Source organism: Coturnix japonica, chromosome 12 (assembly GCF_054131305.1).
Source record: "Coturnix japonica strain WE chromosome 12, WE-NBRP24, whole genome shotgun sequence".
In the NCBI taxonomy this organism is placed as follows: Eukaryota; Metazoa; Chordata; class Aves; order Galliformes; family Phasianidae; genus Coturnix; species Coturnix japonica.
The window spans coordinates 12,843,310-12,869,357 of record NC_140674.1 but is presented as its reverse complement, the minus strand read 5'-3'; the positions used below and the strand labels follow the sequence as shown (position 1 = coordinate 12,869,357).

The window sequence follows — 26,048 nt, the reverse complement described above, 5'->3', positions numbered from 1 at the left end:
AGGAAGGCCAGTCCTTTGTGAGCGAGAACTGCTCCCGCCAGTGCCGCTGTGAAGTCAGTGGCCAGATGGTTTGCTCTGCATTGTCCTGTGGTGAGGAAGAGGTCTGCAAGATCCAGGACGGCCAGCGGGGCTGTTTCCCAGCCAGCTGGGGACAGTGCCACATCTACGGCGACCCGCATTACAACACCTTCGATGGGAAGCTTCACCACTTCCAGGGCTCCTGCAACTACACGGTGGTGACGGCCTGTGACAACTCCTCCCTTGGCTTCAGCATCACCACTCGCAACGAACATCGGGGCAACCCGAGCTGGACGGCTCTGAACTCTGTGGCACTGTCCGTGGAAGGCGTCCACATTGCACTGCGCAAGAAGAAGGCCGTCTATGTAAGCCCCAGATTTTTAGACCTGGGAACCACAGATATCCAAAGTACCATTATGTAAGCGTCCCCTAGAAGAGCTCGATGCTCCCTGAGCCTGCAGGCACGCTCACTCGAGAGCACGGCAGGTCTCTGAGTGAGGCAGACATGAGTGCTAGCAGAGAGGCAGGCACCCAACTGGTTTCCCGCAGCTTTTGGTGTGCCGTAGGTAGTAGAGCAGCTGTTGCTCTTGCAGGCCTGGGCAAGGTTTCTGTTGCCATCACTTCCTCTGACTCCTGGCATCGCCATCACAGCAAAGACCAGTGACTTGTCATCGGAGGGGCACCTCTTTATGCTTCTCTCTCCCTCTCTCTTCCTTCTTCAGATCAACGGTGCTCTGGCCAGCCTGCCTGCTTCTCCAACGCCCAATGTGAACATTTCCCTGAGTGGCTCCTACGTGCAAGTCTCCACCAAGCTGGGCCTGCAGCTGCAGTTCAACGGGGACCAGGAGCTCCTGGTGAGGGTGTCGGAGAAGTACAAGGGCAAGCTGTGCGGGCTGTGTGGGACATACACGGGCAGCAAGGAAGATGACTTCAGGAGACCTGATGGGGTTGTTGTGCCTGACGTCAATGACTTTGGAGCCAGCTGGATGGTGCCGGATGATGAGTGGAAGTGAGTGCCTGTTCTGCTGCATAGAGGCCAGGCAGAGGTTTGCTGCTGCAAGTGGCCCAAGTGAGGAGGGTTGTCAAGGGCTGGCAGCTGTGGGAAAGGGGGAGGAGGCAGCTGTGGGAAAGCATGTTTGAGTGCATGCAGGCTTCAAGGAGCAGGCGTACGGCCCTTGCATCTCCCCCCTCTGCTCCATCCACCTGTGGTCTGAGTGGCGCTGTCTCCCCGTGGGTTCTGTGCCTGGGGTCCCACAGGTACCTCTGTGCAGAGCCCTGCTTCCCAGTGCAAGCATTGTATCTCCCCATTCCCAACCCCTGAGTGAGGTAGGCCAGGCCACGAGCGTGGTGGTTTTCCCAGGTTGCCATGGTCAGTGCTGCCTCTGTCATTTTCCTCAAGTCCTGTGAAGCCCCAGTGGTGAACGTTCACTGTGGTCCATGTTGCTCACCTGTGCAGGTGACAGCTGTGTATTTGTTGCCTTAGGAAGGGACGCGGACTCCGCAAAGACTGTGGTTTTCCATGGCACGCCTGTGGGAAAAAGGTCACAAGCTGCTGAGAGTTCAGGGCTGTCTGTCTGTTTTGCAGGTGTAACACGACCATCCCCCCACCTGTGTCCTGCTCCCCCTTGGAGGAGGAGGCAGCTAACAAGAAGTGTGAAATACTCACACAAGCCGGTGGCCCGTTCGAGCCATGCCACTCAGTTCTGCCACCCCAGGAGTACTTTGAGAGCTGTGTCTATGACCAGTGTGGCACGGGTGGCAGCACAGAGCAGCTGTGCGATGACCTGAGCTCCTACGCTGCAGCCTGCGCTGCGGCAGGGGTTACTCTGGGAGACTGGAGCGCTGGCACGGTCTGCGGTGAGTGTTCCGTTGGTCTCCTTTCTGGCCGTGGTTCACAGACATGCGTGCTTCTAGTGGAAGCTTCCGTACGTCACCTTAATATAGGTCCGTGTAACTACTCGGTCCGTTATCTTTGTTGCCCACTGCCAAATGTATGACACCTCTTGAAATGGGACTGAGCTTCAGCTTGAATCCCTTTCTCATCCCATTGATATAGCACTTACGTTTTGCTTCTGAGATGTCACTACGGAATAGCTACTCCGGGTCTCTGTTGTTATGATGCAGGGTTTTTATGCAGTTCATACCGGGTGCTTGGAACAAAACTCTCATATTCACTCATATCTCCTTTAACGCTCTTTTATTGCAGGTCCATCAACACCAACGCCCACAGTTTCCTTGCCAGGCACCTCAACGAAGCCTCCAAGTCCAACACCCCCTGGGATAAGCACACGTACGGTTGTCTTATTTCCAAGCGTTTGTTGGTTGTGGTTATTCTGGGGAGTGAACAATCAAAATCCTTTTTGTGGTGCTCATGGATGTTCTTTTCTTTTGCCTTCTCTGGCTATGATCCAGCAGTCAACATTTAAAGCTCCCAGACCCACTAAGTGCTGCAGCGGAGTTCACTCAACACTTTCCAAATTTGCATTTTTCCCGCCTTGTCCTGCCCAGTGTCTTCTTAAGGGCTTTGCTTGTCCTCAGTCCTGAAGCAGCGTGCCCAGCATGTGGTGCCGGCAGCAGTTTGCCCTTATAAAGACAAGCATTTCCTGGGGGACGCTGGGCTGTGATAACACACTGCACATCAAGAGACTTGAGACTTGCTGCCTCTCTGACTTGAAGTGCTTCTTCCACTCTCAGTTAGAAAGGCTTTAAAGCTGTGGGAAATGATTGCTAGTACTGAGCCCGGGAGAGAGCCCCACCCCTCCCAGGAGACTCAGCAAGATAGCACAAGTAGAGGTGGAGAAAAGAAGCCAGGGGGATTCGGAGGAAACTGAGGGAGAAAGGAAGAAGCCTTGAGCAAGGAACACTGTGCAGTGCCTGGGGTGGAGGCAATGTCTAGAAAACAACCTTCCTCCACTGGCCGCCTGTCCTCAGATTGCTCTCTGCTACACAAGCACGCTGCCTACATTGCATTTGGTTGGCCATCCTCACCTGACCGTAATCACACCGGGGATATTGGATTGCCCCGTTGGACACTGGGGAAAGGTTTGCCCACTCTCATTTTTAAAACTCTGCTTTCCTTTCTGCTCCATATCCAGCAGCCTGCAACTTCACCTGCACGTTTGACGTCGACTTCTGTGAGTGGGTCCAGGAACCGTCCAGCAGCATTGAATGGATAAGGCACAAGGGACCAACGCCGTCTCCAGATACCGGCCCTTCCTTTGACCACACGACTGGAGGTAGGAACATCAAACAGCACACGGCAGTCATCCAAGCAGAGAAGCGTCCCTGGGAAGGTGGTGACAAACGTCTTCTAAGAGAAAATACAAACCATACGTTCCCTGGCCTTGATCCGGAGGCCTTTGTAGCAGTCTCCCCCAGGGTCAGAGCCTACTTTTAAGAAGCTTTTCTGCTCAGACTGGTACAATCAGAGCAGGGAAGGCTCTGCCAGGCAAGGAGTAGAAAACGTGGCTCTGGGCCATCTCAGGGGAGCAGGAACGGGTTTCTTTTAGGGGACGCTGGCTTCTCCAGGAGCCAATGGAGAGTGCCCCCCAAAGCTGCAGAGCCATAGTAGGACTGAGGGGATGCTTTGGAGCTGACGCTGTTGCTCATATCAAGCCATAGAGCTGCCAGGGCCCAGAGAACCTGTTTGATTAGAAACTTAGGGCTGAGGGAACCGTGGCAAGGGAAGGACAATCTGTTGCTCTTGCCTCCCTTTCCCTGCCTCGAACTGCCAGAGGATATGTTCCCAAGACTGCACTGGGGTTTTCCCTGGGAGTGTTGTGTAGGTTTGATGTTGCATGACGGCGTGGCCGGCGCTTTGTTTCAGATGGCTACTACATCTACCTGCATGGCAGCGATCCCTACCCCGGCTTTGTGTCACAGCTGGTCAGCCCGGTGTGCAATTCAACGGGAGCACACTGCTTCCGCTTCTGGTATCACATGTACGGAGTGGCTGAAACCATGGCCCTGCGGGTGTACGTGTCTCGGGACGGAGAGCTAGTGGAGGTCTGGAAAAGCGTCGGGAACCACGGGGACAGATGGATCTTGGGAGAGGTCACAGTGCACAGTACCGGAAACTTGCAGGTAGGGACAGGGGTTCTAACTGCCATCTGATGCAAAGAGTGCTGTGACATGCCACTTGGAGCGTATGGCCGGAGCTAATGGTGGAAACCAACCTTTCCCTTAGCTTGTCCTTGAGGGAGAATGGGGAGAAGATTTCCGCAGTGACGTGGCACTGGATGATCTGTCCATTGAACAGGGATACTGTCCAGGTACGTGACACTGACTGGAGAAAGGCAGCCTGCTTCCTGTGGCAGTCAATGCATTTTGTGCCATGAACAGGTCGTGGGCAAGGAGGGTTGACTGGCATGTGCCATGTTGTCTTTTGCAGGTGATGTGACCCCAGCACCAGGCCCCGGCACCACCACAACTGTGACACCAGCACCACAGCCAGGCTCAGGTGAATGGAGGAGCGTGTTCACGGGAATGCAGTGCTGTTAGCATTGTAGAAAGGGGAGAAGAGTTGGTCGGAGGTGCCTAACTGAAAGGTTTCTCTGGTGTTTCCTTTGTCAGGAACGTGTGTGGTGGAGGGAGACCCTCACTACCACACGTTTGACAAGCAAATACACCACTTCATGGGCAACTGCACCTACACCCTCTCCAAGCTGTGCGAGAGCAACAGCTCGCTGCCCTTCTTCAACGTGGAAGCGGCCAACGAATACAGAGGAGGCAACACTCGTGTGTCCTATGTCCAGTACGTGGATGTGGATGTGTATGGGCAGCGCATAAGGCTTGGGAAGGATGGCGTGGTGACGGTAAGCACAAGGGGGAGCAATGGCGGAGCTGTGCAGTGGGAGCGTCGTGCCAAAGGGGTTGCTCCAATCCTTTCTTGGTTTCTGTCATTCCAGGTCAACGGAGAGCCAGAGGTGCTGCCCTGCACCCCATCCGTGGGCGTGCAGGTCTCGTCCAGCGGGTTCTACACCATGGTCACGACAGACTTTGGCTTGAGAGTGAAGTTTGGTGGGAACCATCGGGTGGAGGTGACGCTTCCAAGCGCCTTTGGGCAGAAGGTTTGTGGCATGTGTGGCAACTACAACGGGATGGCAGCAGACGACTTCCTGAACCCAGACGGGGTGCGGGAGCCAGACTCCACCAGCCTGGGTAACAGCTGGCAGGTGTCCAATGACAGCAGGTACGTGCGGTGCCTCAGCAGGTCTGGGGAGGAGTGGGGTAGAGGTGCCAGGAGAAGCCCACAGATAACTCAGGGGCCGTTCTCTCTGCCTCGCTATAGCTGCTCAGCCGGATCGCCATCCCCGCCAGCCTGCACTGAGGCAGACAAGCAAGTCATTGTCAGCAACAACTTCTGTGGGCTCCTCACAGGCACCAGCAGCCCGTTTGAGGTGTGCCACGCTGTGCTGAGTCCCAGCGGTTACTTCGACACATGCGTTTATGACCTGTGTGAGCTGGGGCTTGATCGCGAGGCACTGTGCAACAGCTTGCAGTCCTACGCAGATGCCTGCCAGGCGCTTGGCATCCAGATCCCCGTGTGGAGGAACGCAACATTCTGCCGTAAGTCAGAAGCAGAAAAGCAACCCATTTCCTGAGCTGGTTGTCCGCTGTGTATGGGAGCATGCTCTGTTGGTCAACTTGGCAGCGTGGTTCTTTTTGTGTAGAAGGCATCACACTGGGGCAGCTAGGAGGAGCTGTTGTGTGATTGCGTCCTTGCAAAGCCACTAGTGATTCTTGTCTACCTTGAGCGCACTGTGAGTGGAGGGTGACCGATGATTTCACTGTTTCTCCTTTTGTCCTGGCAGCCATCACGTGTCCAGCCAACAGCCACTACGAGCCCTGTGCTGCAGCTTGCCCTGCTACATGTGTTGACCCTATGGCTCCTGTTACGTGCGGATTGCCGTGCGTGGAGGGATGCGTATGCGACAGCGGGTACCTGCTCTACAACAAGCAGTGTGTGCCCAGCCAGCAGTGCGGGTGCTGGCACAACGGGCAGCACTACCCAGTGGGCTCAGAGTTCTGGACGGACAACACCTGCTCGTCTAAGTGCACGTGTCCCACACGGGGAGGCAAAGTCCAGTGCTCCAGTGCGTCGTGCCCCGCAGGCCAGTTCTGTGGAGTGCAGAATGGGAAACCCGAGTGCATGGATCACTCCTACGGCATCTGCCACGTCCACGGGGACCCTCACTACAACACCTTTGACAAGGTGACGCACAACTTCATGGGGAACTGCACGTACACCCTGGCCAAAGTGTGCTCCAACACCTCCGTGCCCTACTTCAATGTTGAGGCAAAGAACGAGCATCGGGGCAACCCCCGAGTGTCCTACGTGCGTGAAGTCGTGGTCGACGTGTACGGAGAGCGCATTACAATACTCAAGCAGGAGAGGAGCCGAGTGCTGGTAAGGGAGTGGGGCTGGTGTGTGCGTGGTGGGTCTGCAAGGCAGGGCTGGCTTTTTTGGGCAGGATCTTATCTGCGAGCAGCAGGAGTTTGTGTGTGAGAAGGGAGCCTGTTGCCACGGGGCTGATGACCACAGGGAGTCCACGGTGCATTGTGCTGTGTCTGCCCTAGGTGAACGGTGAGTACCGGACCTTGCCAGTGAGCGCAGCAGGAGGAGCCATCACTGTGAGAAGTAGCGGCCGCTACGTGGTCCTGGAGACAGACTTCAGCCTCCAAGTGTCCTACGACGCTGACCACTCGGTGGAGGTGAAGGTGCCCACCAGCTACTTCAACCTGACCTGTGGCATGTGCGGGAACTTCAACAACCGGAGAGAGGACGATTACATGATGCCAAATGGGCAGCAAGCCGCAGACTCCAATGCGCTGGGGGAGAGCTGGCAGGTCCCCAGCAGTGACCCCAGCTGCGGCGTGCCCCCACCACCAGAGCCCTGCCCTGCGGATGACAAGAAGCTCTACGAGTCCGAGCAGTTCTGTGGCATGCTGACAGCCAGACCAGGCTTTTTTGAGAGCTGCCACGGTGTGATCAACCCACAGAGCTACTTTGAGACCTGCTCCTATGACCTTTGTGCCATGAGTGGTGCGCAGGAGGTGCTGTGTGGTGCGCTGGAAGCCTATGCTGACGCATGCCAGGCAGCTGGTGTGACTCTGCTCCCCTGGAGGAATGCCACCTTCTGCCGTGAGTACCCACCTTTGGATTGCCAGAGGGACATGGGACTCTCCCTGTGTCCTGTACCTCCGGCCAGTGCTTTGGTCTTTCCCTTGGGCAGAAGGTACTCCCTTCCTTGTGGGCTTTGCTGGCCCTAATTTTCCCTTTCCTTTGCAGCCCTGCCGTGCTCTGCCAACAGCTACTATGACCCTTGCATGACTGGCTGTCCTGCCACCTGCGTTGACCGACACGCCCCGCAGAACTGTTCCAAGCCCTGCGTGGAGGGCTGTGCGTGTGCCTCTGGCTTCCTCCTCAGTGGTGACACCTGTGTGCCCGAGGCCAGCTGTGGCTGCCTCTTTGAGGGCAACTACTACAGCGTGAGTGAAAACCTTGCCCTGTCTCCCTCCCCTCCCACGGCACTGCTTTGTGTCTCCTCCTGTGCCTGACGCGCTCAGGGTTTCTCTGCCTGCAGGAAGGCCAGTCCTTTGTGAGCGAGAACTGCTCCCGCCAGTGCCGCTGTGAAGTCAGTGGCCAGATGGTTTGCTCTGCATTGTCCTGTGGTGAGGAAGAGGTCTGCAAGATCCAGGACGGCCAGCGGGGCTGTTTCCCAGCCAGCTGGGGACAGTGCCACATCTACGGCGACCCGCATTACAACACCTTCGATGGGAAGCTTCACCACTTCCAGGGCTCCTGCAACTACACGGTGGTGACGGCCTGTGACAACTCCTCCCTTGGCTTCAGCATCACCACTCGCAACGAACATCGGGGCAACCCGAGCTGGACGGCTCTGAACTCTGTGGCACTGTCCGTGGAAGGCGTCCACATTGCACTGCGCAAGAAGAAGGCCGTCTATGTAAGCCCCAGATTTTTAGACCTGGGAACCACAGATATCCAAAGTACCATTACGTAAGCGTCCCCTAGAAGAGCTCGATGCTCCCTGAGCCTGCAGGCACGCTCACTCGAGAGCACGGCAGGTCTCTGAGTGAGGCAGACATGAGTGCTAGCAGAGAGGCAGGCACCCAACTGGTTTCCCGCAGCTTTTGGTGTGCCGTAGGTAGTAGAGCAGCTGTTGCTCTTGCAGGCCTGGGCAAGGTTTCTGTTGCCATCACTTCCTCTGACTCCTGGCATCGCCATCACAGCAAAGACCAGTGACTTGTCATTGGAGGGGCACCTCTTTATGCTTCTCTCTCCCTCTCTCTTCCTTCTTCAGATCAACGGTGCTCTGGCCAGCCTGCCTGCTTCTCCAACGCCCAATGTGAACATTTCCCTGAGTGGCTCCTACGTGCAAGTCTCCACCAAGCTGGGCCTGCAGCTGCAGTTCAACGGGGACCAGGAGCTCCTGGTGAGGGTGTCGGAGAAGTACAAGGGCAAGCTGTGCGGGCTGTGTGGGACATACACGGGCAGCAAGGAAGATGACTTCAGGAGACCTGATGGGGTTGTTGTGCCTGACGTCAATGACTTTGGAGCCAGCTGGATGGTGCCGGATGATGAGTGGAAGTGAGTGCCTGTTCTGCTGCATAGAGGCCAGGCAGAGGTTTGCTGCTGCAAGTGGCCCAAGTGAGGAGGGTTGTCAAGGGCTGGCAGCTGTGGGAAAGGGGGAGGAGGCAGCTGTGGGAAAGCATGTTTGAGTGCATGCAGGCTTCAAGGAGCAGGCGTACGGCCCTTGCATCTCCCCCCTCTGCTCCATCCACCTGTGGTCTGAGTGGCGCTGTCTCCCCGTGGGTTCTGTGCCTGGGGTCCCACAGGTACCTCTGTGCAGAGCCCTGCTTCCCAGTGCAAGCATTGTATCTCCCCATTCCCAACCCCTGAGTGAGGTAGGCCAGGCCACGAGCGTGGTGGTTTTCCCAGGTTGCCATGGTCAGTGCTGCCTCTGTCATTTTCCTCAAGTCCTGTGAAGCCCCAGTGGTGAACGTTCACTGTGGTCCACGTTGCTCACCTGTGCAGGTGACAGCTGTGTATTCGTTGCCTTAGGAAGGGACGCGGACTCCGCAAAGACTGTGGTTTTCCATGGCACGCCTGTGGGAAAAAGGTCACAAGCTGCTGAGAGTTCAGGGCTGTCTGTCTGTTTTGCAGGTGTAACACGACCATCCCCCCACCTGTGTCCTGCTCCCCCTTGGAGGAGGAGGCAGCTAACAAGAAGTGTGAAATACTCACACAAGCCGGTGGCCCGTTCGAGCCATGCCACTCAGTTCTGCCACCCCAGGAGTACTTTGAGAGCTGTGTCTATGACCAGTGTGGCACGGGTGGCAGCACAGAGCAGCTGTGCGATGACCTGAGCTCCTACGCTGCAGCCTGCGCTGCGGCAGGGGTTACTCTGGGAGACTGGAGCGCTGGCACGGTCTGCGGTGAGTGTTCCGTTGGTCTCCTTTCTGGCCGTGGTTCACAGACATGCGTGCTTCTAGTGGAAGCTTCCGTACGTCACCTTAATATAGGTCCGTGTAACTACTCGGTCCGTTATCTTTGTTGCCCACTGCCAAATGTATGACACCTCTTGAAATGGGACTGAGCTTCAGCTTGAATCCCTTTCTCATCCCATTGATATAGCACTTACGTTTTGCTTCTGAGATGTCACTACGGAATAGCTACTCCGGGTCTCTGTTGTTATGATGCAGGGTTTTTATGCAGTTCATACCGGGTGCTTGGAACAAAACTCTCATATTCACTCATATCTCCTTTAACGCTCTTTTATTGCAGGTCCATCAACACCAACGCCCACAGTTTCCTTGCCAGGCACCTCAACGAAGCCTCCAAGTCCAACACCCCCTGGGATAAGCACACGTACGGTTGTCTTATTTCCAAGCGTTTGTTGGTTGTGGTTATTCTGGGGAGTGAACAATCAAAATCCTTTTTGTGGTGCTCATGGATGTTCTTTTCTTTTGCCTTCTCTGGCTATGATCCAGCAGTCAACATTTAAAGCTCCCAGACCCACTAAGTGCTGCAGCGGAGTTCACTCAACACTTTCCAAATTTGCATTTTTCCCGCCTTGTCCTGCCCAGTGTCTTCTTAAGGGCTTTGCTTGTCCTCAGTCCTGAAGCAGCGTGCCCAGCATGTGGTGCCGGCAGCAGTTTGCCCTTATAAAGACAAGCATTTCCTGGGGGACGCTGGGCTGTGATAACACACTGCACATCAAGAGACTTGAGACTTGCTGCCTCTCTGACTTGAAGTGCTTCTTCCACTCTCAGTTAGAAAGGCTTTAAAGCTGTGGGAAATGATTGCTAGTACTGAGCCCGGGAGAGAGCCCCACCCCTCCCAGGAGACTCAGCAAGATAGCACAAGTAGAGGTGGAGAAAAGAAGCCAGGGGGATTCGGAGGAAACTGAGGGAGAAAGGAAGAAGCCTTGAGCAAGGAACACTGTGCAGTTCCTGGGGTGGAGGCAATGTCTAGAAAACAACCTTCCTCCACTGGCCGCCTGTCCTCAGATTGCTCTCTGCTACACAAGCACGCTGCCTACATTGCATTTGGTTGGCCATCCTCACCTGACCGTAATCACACCGGGGATATTGGATTGCCCCGTTGGACACTGGGGAAAGGTTTGCCCACTCTCATTTTTAAAACTCTGCTTTCCTTTCTGCTCCATATCCAGCAGCCTGCAACTTCACCTGCACGTTTGACGTCGACTTCTGTGAGTGGGTCCAGGAACCGTCCAGCAGCATTGAATGGATAAGGCACAAGGGACCAACGCCGTCTCCAGATACCGGCCCTTCCTTTGACCACACGACTGGAGGTAGGAACATCAAACAGCACACGGCAGTCATCCAAGCAGAGAAGCGTCCCTGGGAAGGTGGTGACAAACGTCTTCTAAGAGAAAATACAAACCATACGTTCCCTGGCCTTGATCCGGAGGCCTTTGTAGCAGTCTCCCCCAGGGTCAGAGCCTACTTTTAAGAAGCTTTTCTGCTCAGACTGGTACAATCAGAGCAGGGAAGGCTCTGCCAGGCAAGGAGTAGAAAACGTGGCTCTGGGCCATCTCAGGGGAGCAGGAACGGGTTTCTTTTAGGGGACGCTGGCTTCTCCAGGAGCCAATGGAGAGTGCCCCCCAAAGCTGCAGAGCCATAGTAGGACTGAGGGGATGCTTTGGAGCTGACGCTGTTGCTCATATCAAGCCATAGAGCTGCCAGGGCCCAGAGAACCTGTTTGATTAGAAACTTAGGGCTGAGGGAACCGTGGCAAGGGAAGGACAATCTGTTGCTCTTGCCTCCCTTTCCCTGCCTCGAACTGCCAGAGGATATGTTCCCAAGACTGCACTGGGGTTTTCCCTGGGAGTGTTGTGTAGGTTTGATGTTGCATGACGGCGTGGCCGGCGCTTTGTTTCAGATGGCTACTACATCTACCTGCATGGCAGCGATCCCTACCCCGGCTTTGTGTCACAGCTGGTCAGCCCGGTGTGCAATTCAACGGGAGCACACTGCTTCCGCTTCTGGTATCACATGTACGGAGTGGCTGAAACCATGGCCCTGCGGGTGTACGTGTCTCGGGACGGAGAGCTAGTGGAGGTCTGGAAAAGCGTCGGGAACCACGGGGACAGATGGATCTTGGGAGAGGTCACAGTGCACAGTACCGGAAACTTGCAGGTAGGGACAGGGGTTCTAACTGCCATCTGATGCAAAGAGTGCTGTGACATGCCACTTGGAGCGTATGGCCGGAGCTAATGGTGGAAACCAACCTTTCCCTTAGCTTGTCCTTGAGGGAGAATGGGGAGAAGATTTCCGCAGTGACGTGGCACTGGATGATCTGTCCATTGAACAGGGATACTGTCCAGGTACGTGACACTGCCTGGAGAAAGGCAGCCTGCTTCCTGTGGCAGTCAATGCATTTTGTGCCATGAACAGGTCGTGGGCAAGGAGGGTTGACTGGCATGTGCCATGTTGTCTTTTGCAGGTGATGTGACCCCAGCACCAGGCCCCGGCACCACCACAACTGTGACACCAGCACCACAGCCAGGCTCAGGTGAATGGAGGAGCGTGTTCACGGGAATGCAGTGCTGTTAGCATTGTAGAAAGGGGAGAAGAGTTGGTCGGAGGTGCCTAACTGAAAGGTTTCTCTGGTGTTTCCTTTGTCAGGAACGTGTGTGGTGGAGGGAGACCCTCACTACCACACGTTTGACAAGCAAATACACCACTTCATGGGCAACTGCACCTACACCCTCTCCAAGCTGTGCGAGAGCAACAGCTCGCTGCCCTTCTTCAACGTGGAAGCGGCCAACGAATACAGAGGAGGCAACACTCGTGTGTCCTATGTCCAGTACGTGGATGTGGATGTGTATGGGCAGCGCATAAGGCTTGGGAAGGATGGCGTGGTGACGGTAAGCACAAGGGGGAGCAATGGCGGAGCTGTGCAGTGGGAGCGTCGTGCCAAAGGGGTTGCTCCAATCCTTTCTTGGTTTCTGTCATTCCAGGTCAACGGAGAGCCAGAGGTGCTGCCCTGCACCCCATCCGTGGGCGTGCAGGTCTCGTCCAGCGGGTTCTACACCATGGTCACGACAGACTTTGGCTTGAGAGTGAAGTTTGGTGGGAACCATCGGGTGGAGGTGACGCTTCCAAGCGCCTTTGGGCAGAAGGTTTGTGGCATGTGTGGCAACTACAACGGGATGGCAGCAGACGACTTCCTGAACCCAGACGGGGTGCGGGAGCCAGACTCCACCAGCCTGGGTAACAGCTGGCAGGTGTCCAATGACAGCAGGTACGTGCGGTGCCTCAGCAGGTCTGGGGAGGAGTGGGGTAGAGGTGCCAGGAGAAGCCCACAGATAACTCAGGGGCCGTTCTCTCTGCCTCGCTATAGCTGCTCAGCCGGATCGCCGTCCCCGCCAGCCTGCACTGAGGCAGACAAGCAAGTCATTGTCAGCAGCAACTTCTGTGGGCTCCTCACAGGCACCAGCAGCCCGTTTGAGGTGTGCCACGCTGTGCTGAGTCCCAGCGGTTACTTCGACACATGCGTTTATGACCTGTGTGAGCTGGGGCTTGATCGCGAGGCACTGTGCAACAGCTTGCAGTCCTACGCAGATGCCTGCCAGGCGCTTGGCGTCCAGATCCCCGTGTGGAGGAACGCAACATTCTGCCGTAAGTCAGAAGCAGAAAAGCAACCCATTTCCTGAGCTGGTTGTCCGCTGTGTATGGGAGCATGCTCTGTTGGTCAACTTGGCAGCGTGGTTCTTTTTGTGTAGAAGGCATCACACTGGGGCAGCTAGGAGGAGCTGTTGTGTGATTGCGTCCTTGCAAAGCCACTAGTGATTCTTGTCTACCTTGAGCGCACTGTGAGTGGAGGGTGACCGATGATTTCACTGTTTCTCCTTTTGTCCTGGCAGCCATCACGTGTCCAGCCAACAGCCACTACGAGCCCTGTGCTGCAGCTTGCCCTGCTACATGTGTTGACCCTATGGCTCCTGTTACGTGCGGATTGCCGTGCGTGGAGGGATGCGTATGCGACAGCGGGTACCTGCTCTACAACAAGCAGTGTGTGCCCAGCCAGCAGTGCGGGTGCTGGCACAACGGGCAGCACTACCCAGTGGGCTCAGAGTTCTGGACGGACAACACCTGCTCGTCTAAGTGCACGTGTCCCACACGGGGAGGCAAAGTCCAGTGCTCCAGTGCGTCGTGCCCCGCAGGCCAGTTCTGTGGAGTGCAGAATGGGAAACCCGAGTGCATGGATCACTCCTACGGCATCTGCCACGTCCACGGGGACCCTCACTACAACACCTTTGACAAGGTGACGCACAACTTCATGGGGAACTGCACGTACACCCTGGCCAAAGTGTGCTCCAACACCTCCGTGCCCTACTTCAATGTTGAGGCAAAGAACGAGCATCGGGGCAACCCCCGAGTGTCCTACGTGCGTGAAGTCGTGGTCGACGTGTACGGAGAGCGCATTACAATACTCAAGCAGGAGAGGAGCCGAGTGCTGGTAAGGGAGTGGGGCTGGTGTGTGCGTGGTGGGTCTGCAAGGCAGGGCTGGCTTTTTTGGGCAGGATCTTATCTGCGAGCAGCAGGAGTTTGTGTGTGAGAAGGGAGCCTGTTGCCACGGGGCTGATGGCCACAGGGAGTCCACGGTGCATTGTGCTGTGTCTGCCCTAGGTGAACGGTGAGTACCGGACCTTGCCAGTGAGCGCAGCAGGAGGAGCCATCACTGTGAGAAGTAGCGGCCGCTACGTGGTCCTGGAGACAGACTTCAGCCTCCAAGTGTCCTACGACGCTGACCACTCGGTGGAGGTGAAGGTGCCCACCAGCTACTTCAACCTGACCTGTGGCATGTGCGGGAACTTCAACAACCGGAGAGAGGACGATTACATGATGCCAAATGGGCAGCAAGCCGCAGACTCCAATGCGCTGGGGGAGAGCTGGCAGGTCCCCAGCAGTGACCCCAGCTGCGGCGTGCCCCCACCACCAGAGCCCTGCCCTGCGGATGACAAGAAGCTCTACGAGTCCGAGCAGTTCTGTGGCATGCTGACAGCCAGACCAGGCTTTTTTGAGAGCTGCCACGGTGTGATCAACCCACAGAGCTACTTTGAGACCTGCTCCTATGACCTTTGTGCCATGAGTGGTGCGCAGGAGGTGCTGTGTGGTGCGCTGGAAGCCTATGCTGACGCATGCCAGGCAGCTGGTGTGACTCTGCTCCCCTGGAGGAATGCCACCTTCTGCCGTGAGTACCCACCTTTGGATTGCCAGAGGGACATGGGACTCTCCCTGTGTCCTGTACCTCCGGCCAGTGCTTTGGTCTTTCCCTTGGGCAGAAGGTACTCCCTTCCTTGTGGGCTTTGCTGGCCCTAATTTTCCCTTTCCTTTGCAGCCCTGCCGTGCTCTGCCAACAGCTACTATGACCCTTGCATGACTGGCTGTCCTGCCACCTGCGTTGACCGACACGCCCCGCAGAACTGTTCCAAGCCCTGCGTGGAGGGCTGTGCGTGTGCCTCTGGCTTCCTCCTCAGTGGTGACACCTGTGTGCCCGAGGCCAGCTGTGGCTGCCTCTTTGAGGGCAACTACTACAGCGTGAGTGAAAACCTTGCCCTGTCTCCCTCCCCTCCCACGGCACTGCTTTGTGTCTCCTCCTGTGCCTGACGCACTCAGGGTTTCTCTGCCTGCAGGAAGGCCAGTCCTTTGTGAGCGAGAACTGCTCCCGCCAGTGCCGCTGTGAAGTCAGTGGCCAGATGGTTTGCTCTGCATTGTCCTGTGGTGAGGAAGAGGTCTGCAAGATCCAGGACGGCCAGCGGGGCTGTTTCCCAGCCAGCTGGGGACAGTGCCACATCTACGGCGACCCGCATTACAACACCTTCGATGGGAAGCTTCACCACTTCCAGGGCTCCTGCAACTACACGGTGGTGACGGCCTGTGACAACTCCTCCCTTGGCTTCAGCATCACCACTCGCAACGAACATCGGGGCAACCCGAGCTGGACGGCTCTGAACTCTGTGGCACTGTCCGTGGAAGGCGTCCACATTGCACTGCGCAAGAAGAAGGCCGTCTATGTAAGCCCCAGATTTTTAGACCTGGGAACCACAGATATCCAAAGTACCATTACGTAAGCGTCCCCTAGAAGAGCTCGATGCTCCCTGAGCCTGCAGGCATGCTCACTCGAGAGCACGGCAGGTCTCTGAGTGAGGCAGACATGAGTGCTAGCAGAGAGGCAGGCACCCAACTGGTTTCCCGCAGCTTTTGGTGTGCCGTAGGTAGTAGAGCAGCTGTTGCTCTTGCAGGCCTGGGCAAGGTTTCTGTTGCCATCACTTCCTCTGACTCCTGGCATCGCCATCACAGCAAAGACCAGTGACTTGTCATCGGAGGGGCACCTCTTTATGCTTCTCTCTCCCTCTCTCTTCCTTCTTCAGATCAACGGTGCTCTGGCCAGCCTGCCTGCTTCTCCAACGCCCAATGTGAACATTTCCCTGAGTGGCTCCTACGTGCAAGTCTCCACCAAGCTGGGCCTGCAGCTGCAGTTCAACGGGGACCAGGAGCTCCTGGTGAGGGTGTCGGAGAAGTACAAGGGCAAGCTGTGCGGGCTGTGTGGGACATACACGGGCAGCAAGGAAGATGACTTCAGGAGACCTGATGGGGTTGTTGTGCCTGACGTCAATGACTTTGGAGCCAGCTGGATGGTGCCGGATGATGAGTGGAAGTGAGTGCCTGTTCTGCTGCATAGAGGCCAGGCAGAGGTTTGCTGCTGCAAGTGGCCCAAGTGAGGAGGGTTGTCAAGGGCTGGCAGCTGTGGGAAAGGGGGAGGAGGCAGCTGTGGGAAAGCATGTTTGAGTGCATGCAGGCTTCAAGGAGCAGGCGTACGGCCCTTGCATCTCCCCCCTCTGCTCCATCCACCTGTGGTCTGAGTGGCGCTGTCTCCCCGTGGGTTCTGTGCCTGGGGTCCCACAGGTACCTCTGTGCAGAGCCCTGCTTCCCAGTGCAAGCATTGTATCTCCCCATTCCCAACCCCTGAGTGAGGTAGGCCAGGCCACGAGCGTGGTGGTTTTCCCAGGTTGCCATGGTCAGTGCTGCCTCTGTCATTTTCCTCAAGTCCTGTGAAGCCCCAGTGGTGAACGTTCACTGTGGTCCATGTTGCTCACCTGTGCAGGTGACAGCTGTGTATTTGTTGCCTTAGGAAGGGACGCGGACTCCGCAAAGACTGTGGTTTTCCATGGCACGCCTGTGGGAAAAAGGTCACAAGCTGCTGAGAGTTCAGGGCTGTCTGTCTGTTTTGCAGGTGTAACACGACCATCCCCCCACCTGTGTCCTGCTCCCCCTTGGAGGAGGAGGCAGCTAACAAGAAGTGTGAAATACTCACACAAGCCGGTGGCCCGTTCGAGCCATGCCACTCAGTTCTGCCACCCCAGGAGTACTTTGAGAGCTGTGTCTATGACCAGTGTGGCACGGGTGGCAGCACAGAGCAGCTGTGCGATGACCTGAGCTCCTACGCTGCAGCCTGCGCTGCGGCAGGGGTTACTCTGGGAGACTGGAGCGCTGGCACGGTCTGCGGTGAGTGTTCCGTTGGTCTCCTTTCTGGCCGTGGTTCACAGACATGCGTGCTTCTAGTGGAAGCTTCCGTACGTCACCTTAATATAGGTCCGTGTAACTACTCGGTCCGTTATCTTTGTTGCCCACTGCCAAATGTATGACACCTCTTGAAATGGGACTGAGCTTCAGCTTGAATCCCTTTCTCATCCCATTGATATAGCACTTACGTTTTGCTTCTGAGATGTCACTACGGAATAGCTACTCCGGGTCTCTGTTGTTATGATGCAGGGTTTTTATGCAGTTCATACCGGGTGCTTGGAACAAAACTCTCATATTCACTCATATCTTCTTTAACGCTCTTTTATTGCAGGTCCATCAACACCAACGCCCACAGTTTCCTTGCCAGGCACCTCAACGAAGCCTCCAAGTCCAACACCCCCTGGGATAAGCACACGTACGGTTGTCTTATTTCCAAGTGTTTGTTGGTTGTGGATATTCTGGGGAGTGAACAATCAAAATCCTTTTTGTGGTGCTCATGGATGTTCCTTTCTTTTGCCTTCTCTGGCTATGATTCAGCAGTCAACATTTAAAACTCCCAGACCCACTAAGTGCTGCAGCGGAGTTCACTCAACACTTTCCAAATTTGCATTTTTCCCGCCTTGTCCTGCCCAGTGTCTTCTTAAGGGCTTTGCTTGTCCTCAGTCCTGAAGCAGCGTGCCCAGCATGTGGTGCCGGCAGCAGTTTGCCCTTATAAAGACAAGCATTTCCTGAGGGACACTGGGCTGTGATAACACACTGCACATCAAGAGACTTGAGACTTGCTGCCTCTCTGACTTGAAGTGCTTCTTCCACTCTCAGTTAGAAAGGCTTTAAAGCTGTGGGAAATGATTGCTAGTACTGAGCCCAGGAGAGAGCCCCACCCCTCCCAGGAGACTCAGCAAGATAGCACAAGTAGAGGTGGAGAAAAGAAGCCAGGGGGACTCGGAGGAAACTGAGGGAGAAAGGAAGAAGCCTTGAGCAAGGAACACTGTGCAGTGCCCGGGGTGGAGGCACTGTCTAGAAAACAACCTTCCTCCACTGGCCGCCTGTCCTCAGATTGCTCTCTGCTACACAAGCACGCTGCCTACATTGCATTTGGTTGGCCATCCTCACCTGACCGTAATCACACCGGGGATATTGGATTGCCCCGTTGGACACTGGGGAAAGGTTTGCCCACTCTCATTTTTAAAACTCTGCTTTCCTTTCTGCTCCATATCCAGCAGCCTGCAACTTCACCTGCACGTTTGACGTCGACTTCTGTGAGTGGGTCCAGGAACCGTCCAGCAGCATTGACTGGATAAGGCACAAGGGACCAACGCCGTCTCCAGATACCGGCCCTTCCTTTGACCACACAACTGGAGGTAGGAACATCAAACAGCACACGGCAGTCATCCAAGCAGAGAAGCGTCCCCGGGAAGGTGGTGACAAACGTCTTCTAAGAGAAAATACAAACCATATGTTCCCTGGCCTTGATCCGGAGGCCTTTGTAGCAGTCTCCCCCAGGGTTAGAGCCTACTTTTAAGAAGCTTTTCTGCTCAGACTGGTACAATCAGAGCAGGGAAGGCTCTGCCAGGCAAGGAGTAGAAAACGTGGCTCTGGGCCATCTCAGGGAAGCAGGAACGGGTTTCTTTTAGGGGATGCTAGCTTCTCCAGGAGCCAATGGAGAGTGCCCCCCAAAGCTGCAGAGCCATAGTAGGACTGAGGGGATGCTTTGGAGCTGACGCTGTTGCTCATATCAAGCCATAGAGCTGCCAGGGCCCAGAGAACCTGTTTGATTAGAAACTTAGGGCTGAGGGAACCGTGGCAAGGGAAGGACAATCTGTTGCTCTTGCCTCCCTTTCCCTGCCTTGAACTGCCAGAGGATATGTTCCCAAGACTGCACTGGGGTTTTCCCTGGGAGTGTTGTGTAGGTTTGATGTTGCATGACGGCGTGGCCGGCGCTTTGTTTCAGATGGCTACTACATCTACCTGCATGGCAGCGATCCCTACCCCGGCTTTGTGTCACAGCTGGTCAGCCCGGTGTGCAATTCAACGGGAGCACACTGCTTCCGCTTCTGGTATCACATGTACGGAGTGGCTGAAACCATGGCCCTGCGGGTGTACGTGTCTCGGGACGGAGAGCTAGTGGAGGTCTGGAAAAGCGTCGGGAACCACGGGGACAGATGGATCTTGGGAGAGGTCACAGTGCACAGTACCGGAAACTTGCAGGTAAGGACAGGGGTTCTAACTGCCATCTGATGCAAAGAGTGCTGTGACATGCCACTTGGAGCATATGGCTGGAGCTAATGGTGGAAACCAACCTTTCCCTTAGCTTGTCCTTGAGGGAGAATGGGGAGAAGATTTCCGCAGTGACGTGGCACTGGATGATCTGTCCATTGAACAGGGATACTGTCCAGGTACGTGACACTGCCTGGAGAAAGGCAGCCTGCTTCCTGTGGCAGTCAAGGCATTTTGTGCCATGAACAGGTCGTGGGCAAGGAGGGTTGACTGGCATGTGCCATGTTGTCTTTTGCAGGTGATGTGACCCCAGCACCAGGCCCCGGCACCACCACAACTGTGACACCAGCACCACAGCCAGGCTCAGGTGAATGGAAGAGCGTGTTCACGGGAATGCAGTGCTGTTAGCATTGTAGAAAGGGGAGAAGAGTTGGTCGGAGGTGCCTAACTGAAAGGTTTCTCTGGTGTTTCCTTTGTCAGGAACGTGCGTGGTGGAGGGAGACCCTCACTACCACACGTTTGACAAGCAAATACACCACTTCATGGGCAACTGCACCTACACCCTCTCCAAGCTGTGCGAGAGCAACAGCTCGCTGCCCTACTTCAACGTGGAAGCGGCCAACGAATACAGAGGAGGCAACACTCGCGTGTCCTATGTCCAGTACGTGGATGTGGATGTGTATGGGCAGCGCATAAGGCTTGGGAAGGATGGCGTGGTGACGGTAAGCACAAGGGGGAGCAATGGCGGGGCTGTGCAGTGGGAGCGTCATGCCAAAGGGGTTGCTCCTACCCTGTCTTGGTTTCTGTCGTTCCAGGTCAACGGAGAGCCAGAGGTGCTGCCCTGCACCCCATCCGTGGGCGTGCAGGTCTCGTCCAGCGGGTTCTACACCATGGTCACAACAGACTTTGGCTTGAGAGTGAAGTTTGATGGGAACCATCGGGTGGAGGTGACGCTTCCAAGCGCCTTTGGGCAGAAGGTTTGTGGCATGTGTGGCAACTACAACGGGATGGCAGCAGACGACTTCCTGAACCCAGACGGGGTGCGGGAGCCAGACTCCACCAGCCTGGGTAACAGCTGGCAGGTGTCCAACGACAGCAGGTACGTGCGGTGCCTCAGCAGGTCTGGGGAGGAGTGGGGTAGAGGTGCCAGGAGAAGCCCACGGATAACTCAGGGGCCATTCTCTCTGCCTCGCTATAGCTGCTCAGCCGGATCGCCGTCCCCGCCAGCCTGCACTGAGGCAGACAAGCAAGTCATTGTCAGCAGCAACTTCTGTGGGCTCCTCACAGGCACCAGCAGCCCGTTTGAGGTGTGCCACGCTGTGCTGAGTCCCAGCGGTTACTTCGACACATGCGTTTATGACCTGTGTGAGCTGGGGCTTGATCGCGAGGCACTGTGCAACAGCTTGCAGTCCTACGCAGATGCCTGCCAGGCGCTTGGCGTCCAGATCCCCGTGTGGAGGAACGCAACATTCTGCCGTAAGTCAGAAGCAGAAAAGCAACCCATTTCCTGAGCTGGTTGTCTGCTGTGTATGGGAGCACGCTTTGTTGGTCGACTTGGCAGTGTGGTTCTTTTTGTGTAGAAGGCATCACACTGGGGCAGCTAGGAGGAGCTGTCGGGTGATTGCGTCCTTGCAAAGCCACCAGAGATTCTTGTCTACCTTGAGCGCACTGTGAGTGGAGGGTGACCGATGATTTCACTGTTTCTCCTTTTGTCTTGGCAGCCATCACGTGTCCAGCCAACAGCCACTACGAGCCCTGTGCTGCAGCTTGCCCTGCTACATGTGTGGACCCTATGGCTCCTGTTACGTGCGGATTGCCGTGCGTGGAGGGATGCGTATGCGACAGCGGGTACCTGCTCTACAACAAGCAGTGTGTGCCCAGCCAGCAGTGCGGCTGCTGGCACAACGGGCAGCACTACCCAGTGGGCTCAGAGTTCTGGACGGACAACACCTGCTCGTCTAAGTGCACGTGTCCCACACGGGGAGGCAAAGTCCAGTGCTCCAGTGCATCGTGCCCCACAGGCCAGTTCTGTGGAGTGCAGAATGGGAAGCCCGAGTGCATGGATCACTCCTACGGCATCTGCCACGTCCACGGGGACCCTCACTACAACACCTTTGACAAGGTGACGCACAACTTCATGGGGAACTGCACGTACACCCTGGCCAAAGTGTGCTCCAACACCTCCGTGCCCTACTTCAATGTTGAGGCAAAGAACGAGCATCGGGGCAACCCCCGAGTGTCCTACGTGCGTGAAGTCGTGGTCGACGTGTACGGAGAGCGCATTACAATACTCAAGCAGGAGAGGAGCCGAGTGCTGGTAAGGGAGTGGGGCTGGTGTGTGCGTGGTGGGTCTGCAAGGCAGGGCTGGCTTTTTTGGGCAGGATCTTATCTGCGAGCAGCAGGAGTTTGTGTGTGAGAAGGGAGCCTGTTGCCACGGGGCTGATGGCCGCAGGGAGTCCACGGTGCATTGCGCTGTGTCTGCCCTAGGTGAACGGTGAGTACCGGACCTTGCCAGTCAGCGCAGCAGGAGGAGCCATCACCGTGAGAAGTAGCGGACGCTACGTGGTCCTGGAGACAGACTTCGGCCTCCAAGTGTCCTACGACGCTGACCACTCGGTGGAGGTGAAGGTGCCCACCAGCTACTTCAACCTGACCTGTGGCATGTGCGGGAACTTCAACAACCGGAGAGAGGACGATTACATGATGCCGAATGGGCAGCAAGCCGCAGACTCCAATGCGCTGGGGGAGAGCTGGCAGGTCCCCAGCAGTGACCCCAGCTGCGGCGTGCCCCCACCACCAGAGCCCTGCCCTGCGGATGACAAGAAGCTCTATGAGTCCGAGCAGTTCTGTGGCATGCTGACAGCCAGACCAGGCTTTTTTGAGAGCTGCCACGGTGTGATCAACCCACAGAGCTACTTTGAGACCTGCTCCTATGACCTTTGTGCCATGAGTGGTGCGCAGGAGGTGCTGTGTGGTGCGCTGGAAGCCTATGCTGACGCATGCCAGGCAGCTGGTGTGACTCTGCTCCCCTGGAGGAATGCCACCTTCTGCCGTGAGTACTCACCTTTGGATTGCCAGAGGGACATGGGACTCTCCCTGTGTCCTGTACCTCCGGCCAGTGCTTTGGGCAGAAGGTACTCCCTTCCTTGTGGGCTTTGCTGGCCCTAATTTTCCCTTTCCTTTGCAGCCCTGCCGTGCTCTGCCAACAGCTACTATGACCCTTGCATGACTGGCTGTCCTGCCACCTGCGTTGACCGACACGCCCCGCAGAACTGTTCCAAGCCCTGCGTGGAGGGCTGTGCGTGTGCCTCTGGCTTCCTCCTCAGTGGTGACACCTGTGTGCCTGAGGCCAGCTGTGGCTGCCTCTTTGAGGGCAACTACTACAGCGTGAGTGAAAACCTTGCCCTGTCTCCCTCCCCTCCCACGGCACTGCTTTGCGTCTCCTCCTGTGCCTGACGCGCTCGGGGTTTCTCTGCCTGCAGGAAGGCCAGTCCTTTGTGAGCGAGAACTGCTCCCGCCAGTGCCGCTGTGAAGTCAGTGGCCAGATGGTTTGCTCTGCATTGTCCTGTGGTGAGGAAGAGGTCTGCAAGATCCAGGACGGCCAGCGGGGCTGTTTCCCAGCCAGCTGGGGACAGTGCCACATCTACGGCGACCCGCATTACAACACCTTCGATGGGAAGCTTCACCACTTCCAGGGCTCCTGCAACTACACGGTGGTGACGGCCTGTGACAACTCCTCCCTTGGCTTCAGCATCACCACTCGCAACGAACATCGGGGCAACCCGAGCTGGACGGCTCTGAACTCTGTGGCACTGTCCGTGGAAGGCGTCCACATTGCACTGCGCAAGAAGAAGGCCGTCTATGTAAGCCCCAGATTTTTAGACCTGGGAACCACAGATATCCAAAGTACCATTACGTAAGCGTCCCCTAGAAGAGCTCGATGCTCCCTGAGCCTGCAGGCACGCTCACACGAGAGCACGGCAGGTCTCTGAGTGAGGCAGACATGAGTGCTGGCAGAGAGGCAGGCACCCAACTGGTTTCCCGCAGCTTTTGGTGTGCCGTAGGTAGTAGAGCAGCTGTTGCTCTTGCAGGCCTGGGCAAGGTTTCTGTTGCCATCACTTCCTCTGACTCCTGGCATCGCCATCACAGCAAAGACCAGTGACTTGTCATCGGAGGGGCACCTCTTTATGCTTCTCTCTCCCTCTCTCTTCCTTCTTCAGATCAACGGTGCTCTGGCCAGCCTGCCTGCTTCTCCAACGCCCAATGTGAACATTTCCCTGAGTGGCTCCTACGTGCAAGTCTCCACCAAGCTGGGCCTGCAGCTGCAGTTCAACGGGGACCAGGAGCTCCTGGTGAGGGTGTCGGAGAAGTACAAGGGCAAGCTGTGCGGGCTGTGTGGGACATACACGGGCAGCAAGGAAGATGACTTCAGGAGACCTGATGGGGTTGTTGTGCCTGACGTCAATGACTTTGGAGCCAGCTGGATGGTGCCGGATGATGAGTGGAAGTGAGTGCCTGTTCTGCTGCATAGTGGCCAGGCAGAGGTTTGCTGCTGCAAGTGGCCCAAGTGAGGAGGGTTGTCAAGGGCTGGCAGCTGTGGGAAAGGGGGAGGAGGCAGCTGTGGGAAAGAGTGTTTGAGTGCATGCAGGCTTCAAGGAGCAGGCGTACGGCCCTTGCATCTCCCCCCTCTGCTCCATCCACCTGTGGTCTGAGTGGCGCTGTCTCCCCGTGGGTTCTGTGCCTTGGGTCCCACAGGTACCTCTGTGCAGAGCCCTGCTTCCCAGTGCAAGCACTGTATCTCCCCATTCCCAACCCCGGAGTGAGGTAGGCCAGGCCACGAGCGTGGTGGTTTTCCCAGGTCGCCATGGTCAGTGCTGCCTCTGTCATTTTCCTCAAGTCCTGTGAAGCCCCAGTGGTGAACGTTCACTGTGGTCCACGTTGCTCACCTGTGCAGGTTACAGCTGTGTATTTGTTGCCTTAGGAAGGGACGCGGACTCCGCAAAGACTGTGGTTTTCCATGGCACGCCCGTGGGAAAAAGGTCACAAGCTGCTGAGAGTTCAGGGCTGTCTGTTTGTTTTGCAGGTGTAACACGACCATCCCCCCACCTGTGTCCTGCTCCCCCTTGGAGGAGGAGGCAGCTAACAAGAAGTGTGAAATACTCACACAAGCCGGTGGCCCGTTCGAGCCATGCCACTCAGTTCTGCCACCCCAGGAGTACTTTGAGAGCTGTGTCTATGACCAGTGTGGCACGGGTGGCAGCACGGAGCAGCTGTGCGATGACCTGAGCTCCTACGCTGCAGCCTGCGCTGCGGCAGGGGTTACTCTGGGAGACTGGAGCGCTGGCACGGTCTGCGGTGAGTGTTCCGTTGGTCTCCTTTCTGGCCGTGGTTCACAGACATGCGTGCTTCTAGTGGAAGCTTCCGTACGTCACCTTAATATAGGTCCGTGTAACTACTCGGTCCGTTATCTTTGTTGCCCACTGCCAAATGTATGACACCTCTTGAAATGGGACTGAGCTTCAGCTTGAATCCCTTTCTCATCCCATTGATATAGCACTTACGTTTTGCTTCTGAGATGTCACTACGGAATAGCTACTCCGGGTCTCTGTTGTTATGATGCAGGGTTTTTATGCAGTTCATACCGGGTGCTTGGAACAAAACTCTCATATTCACTCATATCTTCTTTAACGCTCTTTTATTGCAGGTCCATCAACACCAACGCCCACAGTTTCCTTGCCAGGCACCTCAACGAAGCCTCCAAGTCCAACACCCCCTGGGATAAGCACACGTACGGTTGTCTTATTTCCAAGTGTTTGTTGGTTGTGGATATTCTGGGGAGTGAACAATCAAAATCCTTTTTGTGGTGCTCATGGATGTTCCTTTCTTTTGCCTTCTCTGGCTATGATTCAGCAGTCAACATTTAAAACTCCCAGACCCACTAAGTGCTGCAGCGGAGTTCACTCAACACTTTCCAAATTTGCATTTTTCCCGCCTTGTCCTGCCCAGTGTCTTCTTAAGGGCTTTGCTTGTCCTCAGTCCTGAAGCAGCGTGCCCAGCATGTGGTGCCGGCAGCAGTTTGCCCTTATAAAGACAAGCATTTCCTGAGGGACACTGGGCTGTGATAACACACTGCACATCAAGAGACTTGAGACTTGCTGCCTCTCTGACTTGAAGTGCTTCTTCCACTCTCAGTTAGAAAGGCTTTAAAGCTGTGGGAAATGATTGCTAGTACTGAGCCCAGGAGAGAGCCCCACCCCTCCCAGGAGACTCAGCAAGATAGCACAAGTAGAGGTGGAGAAAAGAAGCCAGGGGGACTCGGAGGAAACTGAGGGAGAAAGGAAGAAGCCTTGAGCAAGGAACACTGTGCAGTGCCCGGGGTGGAGGCACTGTCTAGAAAACAACCTTCCTCCACTGGCCGCCTGTCCTCAGATTGCTCTCTGCTACACAAGCACGCTGCCTACATTGCATTTGGTTGGCCATCCTCACCTGACCGTAATCACACCGGGGATATTGGATTGCCCCGTTGGACACTGGGGAAAGGTTTGCCCACTCTCATTTTTAAAACTCTGCTTTCCTTTCTGCTCCATATCCAGCAGCCTGCAACTTCACCTGCACGTTTGACGTCGACTTCTGTGAGTGGGTCCAGGAACCGTCCAGCAGCATTGACTGGATAAGGCACAAGGGACCAACGCCGTCTCCAGATACCGGCCCTTCCTTTGACCACACAACTGGAG

At 56.0% G+C, this 26,048-nt stretch overlaps 1 protein-coding gene across 1 annotated transcript in view; it reads left to right on the top strand.

Annotated features, from left to right (window-relative positions):
• The window catches only part of LOC107318107 (IgGFc-binding protein-like), a 70,159-nt gene that overhangs the window by 20,745 nt on the left and 23,366 nt on the right, over positions 1–26,048 (top strand). Inside the window, exons 26-72 of the mRNA XM_085513597.1 lie at positions 3–383; positions 741–1,027; positions 1,604–1,875; positions 2,225–2,308; positions 3,114–3,254; positions 3,845–4,101; positions 4,205–4,289; positions 4,409–4,477; positions 4,591–4,832; positions 4,926–5,209; positions 5,309–5,586; positions 5,832–6,427; positions 6,598–7,162; positions 7,310–7,509; positions 7,605–7,985; positions 8,343–8,629; positions 9,206–9,477; positions 9,827–9,910; positions 10,716–10,856; positions 11,447–11,703; positions 11,807–11,891; positions 12,011–12,079; positions 12,193–12,434; positions 12,528–12,811; positions 12,911–13,188; positions 13,434–14,029; positions 14,200–14,764; positions 14,912–15,111; positions 15,207–15,587; positions 15,945–16,231; positions 16,808–17,079; positions 17,429–17,512; positions 18,318–18,458; positions 19,049–19,305; positions 19,409–19,493; positions 19,613–19,681; positions 19,795–20,036; positions 20,130–20,413; positions 20,513–20,790; positions 21,036–21,631; positions 21,802–22,366; positions 22,502–22,701; positions 22,797–23,177; positions 23,535–23,821; positions 24,398–24,669; positions 25,019–25,102; positions 25,908–26,048. Of these exons, the coding sequence (XP_085369723.1) occupies positions 3–383; positions 741–1,027; positions 1,604–1,875; positions 2,225–2,308; positions 3,114–3,254; positions 3,845–4,101; positions 4,205–4,289; positions 4,409–4,477; positions 4,591–4,832; positions 4,926–5,209; positions 5,309–5,586; positions 5,832–6,427; positions 6,598–7,162; positions 7,310–7,509; positions 7,605–7,985; positions 8,343–8,629; positions 9,206–9,477; positions 9,827–9,910; positions 10,716–10,856; positions 11,447–11,703; positions 11,807–11,891; positions 12,011–12,079; positions 12,193–12,434; positions 12,528–12,811; positions 12,911–13,188; positions 13,434–14,029; positions 14,200–14,764; positions 14,912–15,111; positions 15,207–15,587; positions 15,945–16,231; positions 16,808–17,079; positions 17,429–17,512; positions 18,318–18,458; positions 19,049–19,305; positions 19,409–19,493; positions 19,613–19,681; positions 19,795–20,036; positions 20,130–20,413; positions 20,513–20,790; positions 21,036–21,631; positions 21,802–22,366; positions 22,502–22,701; positions 22,797–23,177; positions 23,535–23,821; positions 24,398–24,669; positions 25,019–25,102; positions 25,908–26,048 (12,388 nt within the window). The remainder of the gene's footprint in view (positions 1–2; positions 384–740; positions 1,028–1,603; positions 1,876–2,224; positions 2,309–3,113; positions 3,255–3,844; positions 4,102–4,204; positions 4,290–4,408; positions 4,478–4,590; positions 4,833–4,925; positions 5,210–5,308; positions 5,587–5,831; positions 6,428–6,597; positions 7,163–7,309; positions 7,510–7,604; positions 7,986–8,342; positions 8,630–9,205; positions 9,478–9,826; positions 9,911–10,715; positions 10,857–11,446; positions 11,704–11,806; positions 11,892–12,010; positions 12,080–12,192; positions 12,435–12,527; positions 12,812–12,910; positions 13,189–13,433; positions 14,030–14,199; positions 14,765–14,911; positions 15,112–15,206; positions 15,588–15,944; positions 16,232–16,807; positions 17,080–17,428; positions 17,513–18,317; positions 18,459–19,048; positions 19,306–19,408; positions 19,494–19,612; positions 19,682–19,794; positions 20,037–20,129; positions 20,414–20,512; positions 20,791–21,035; positions 21,632–21,801; positions 22,367–22,501; positions 22,702–22,796; positions 23,178–23,534; positions 23,822–24,397; positions 24,670–25,018; positions 25,103–25,907) is intronic.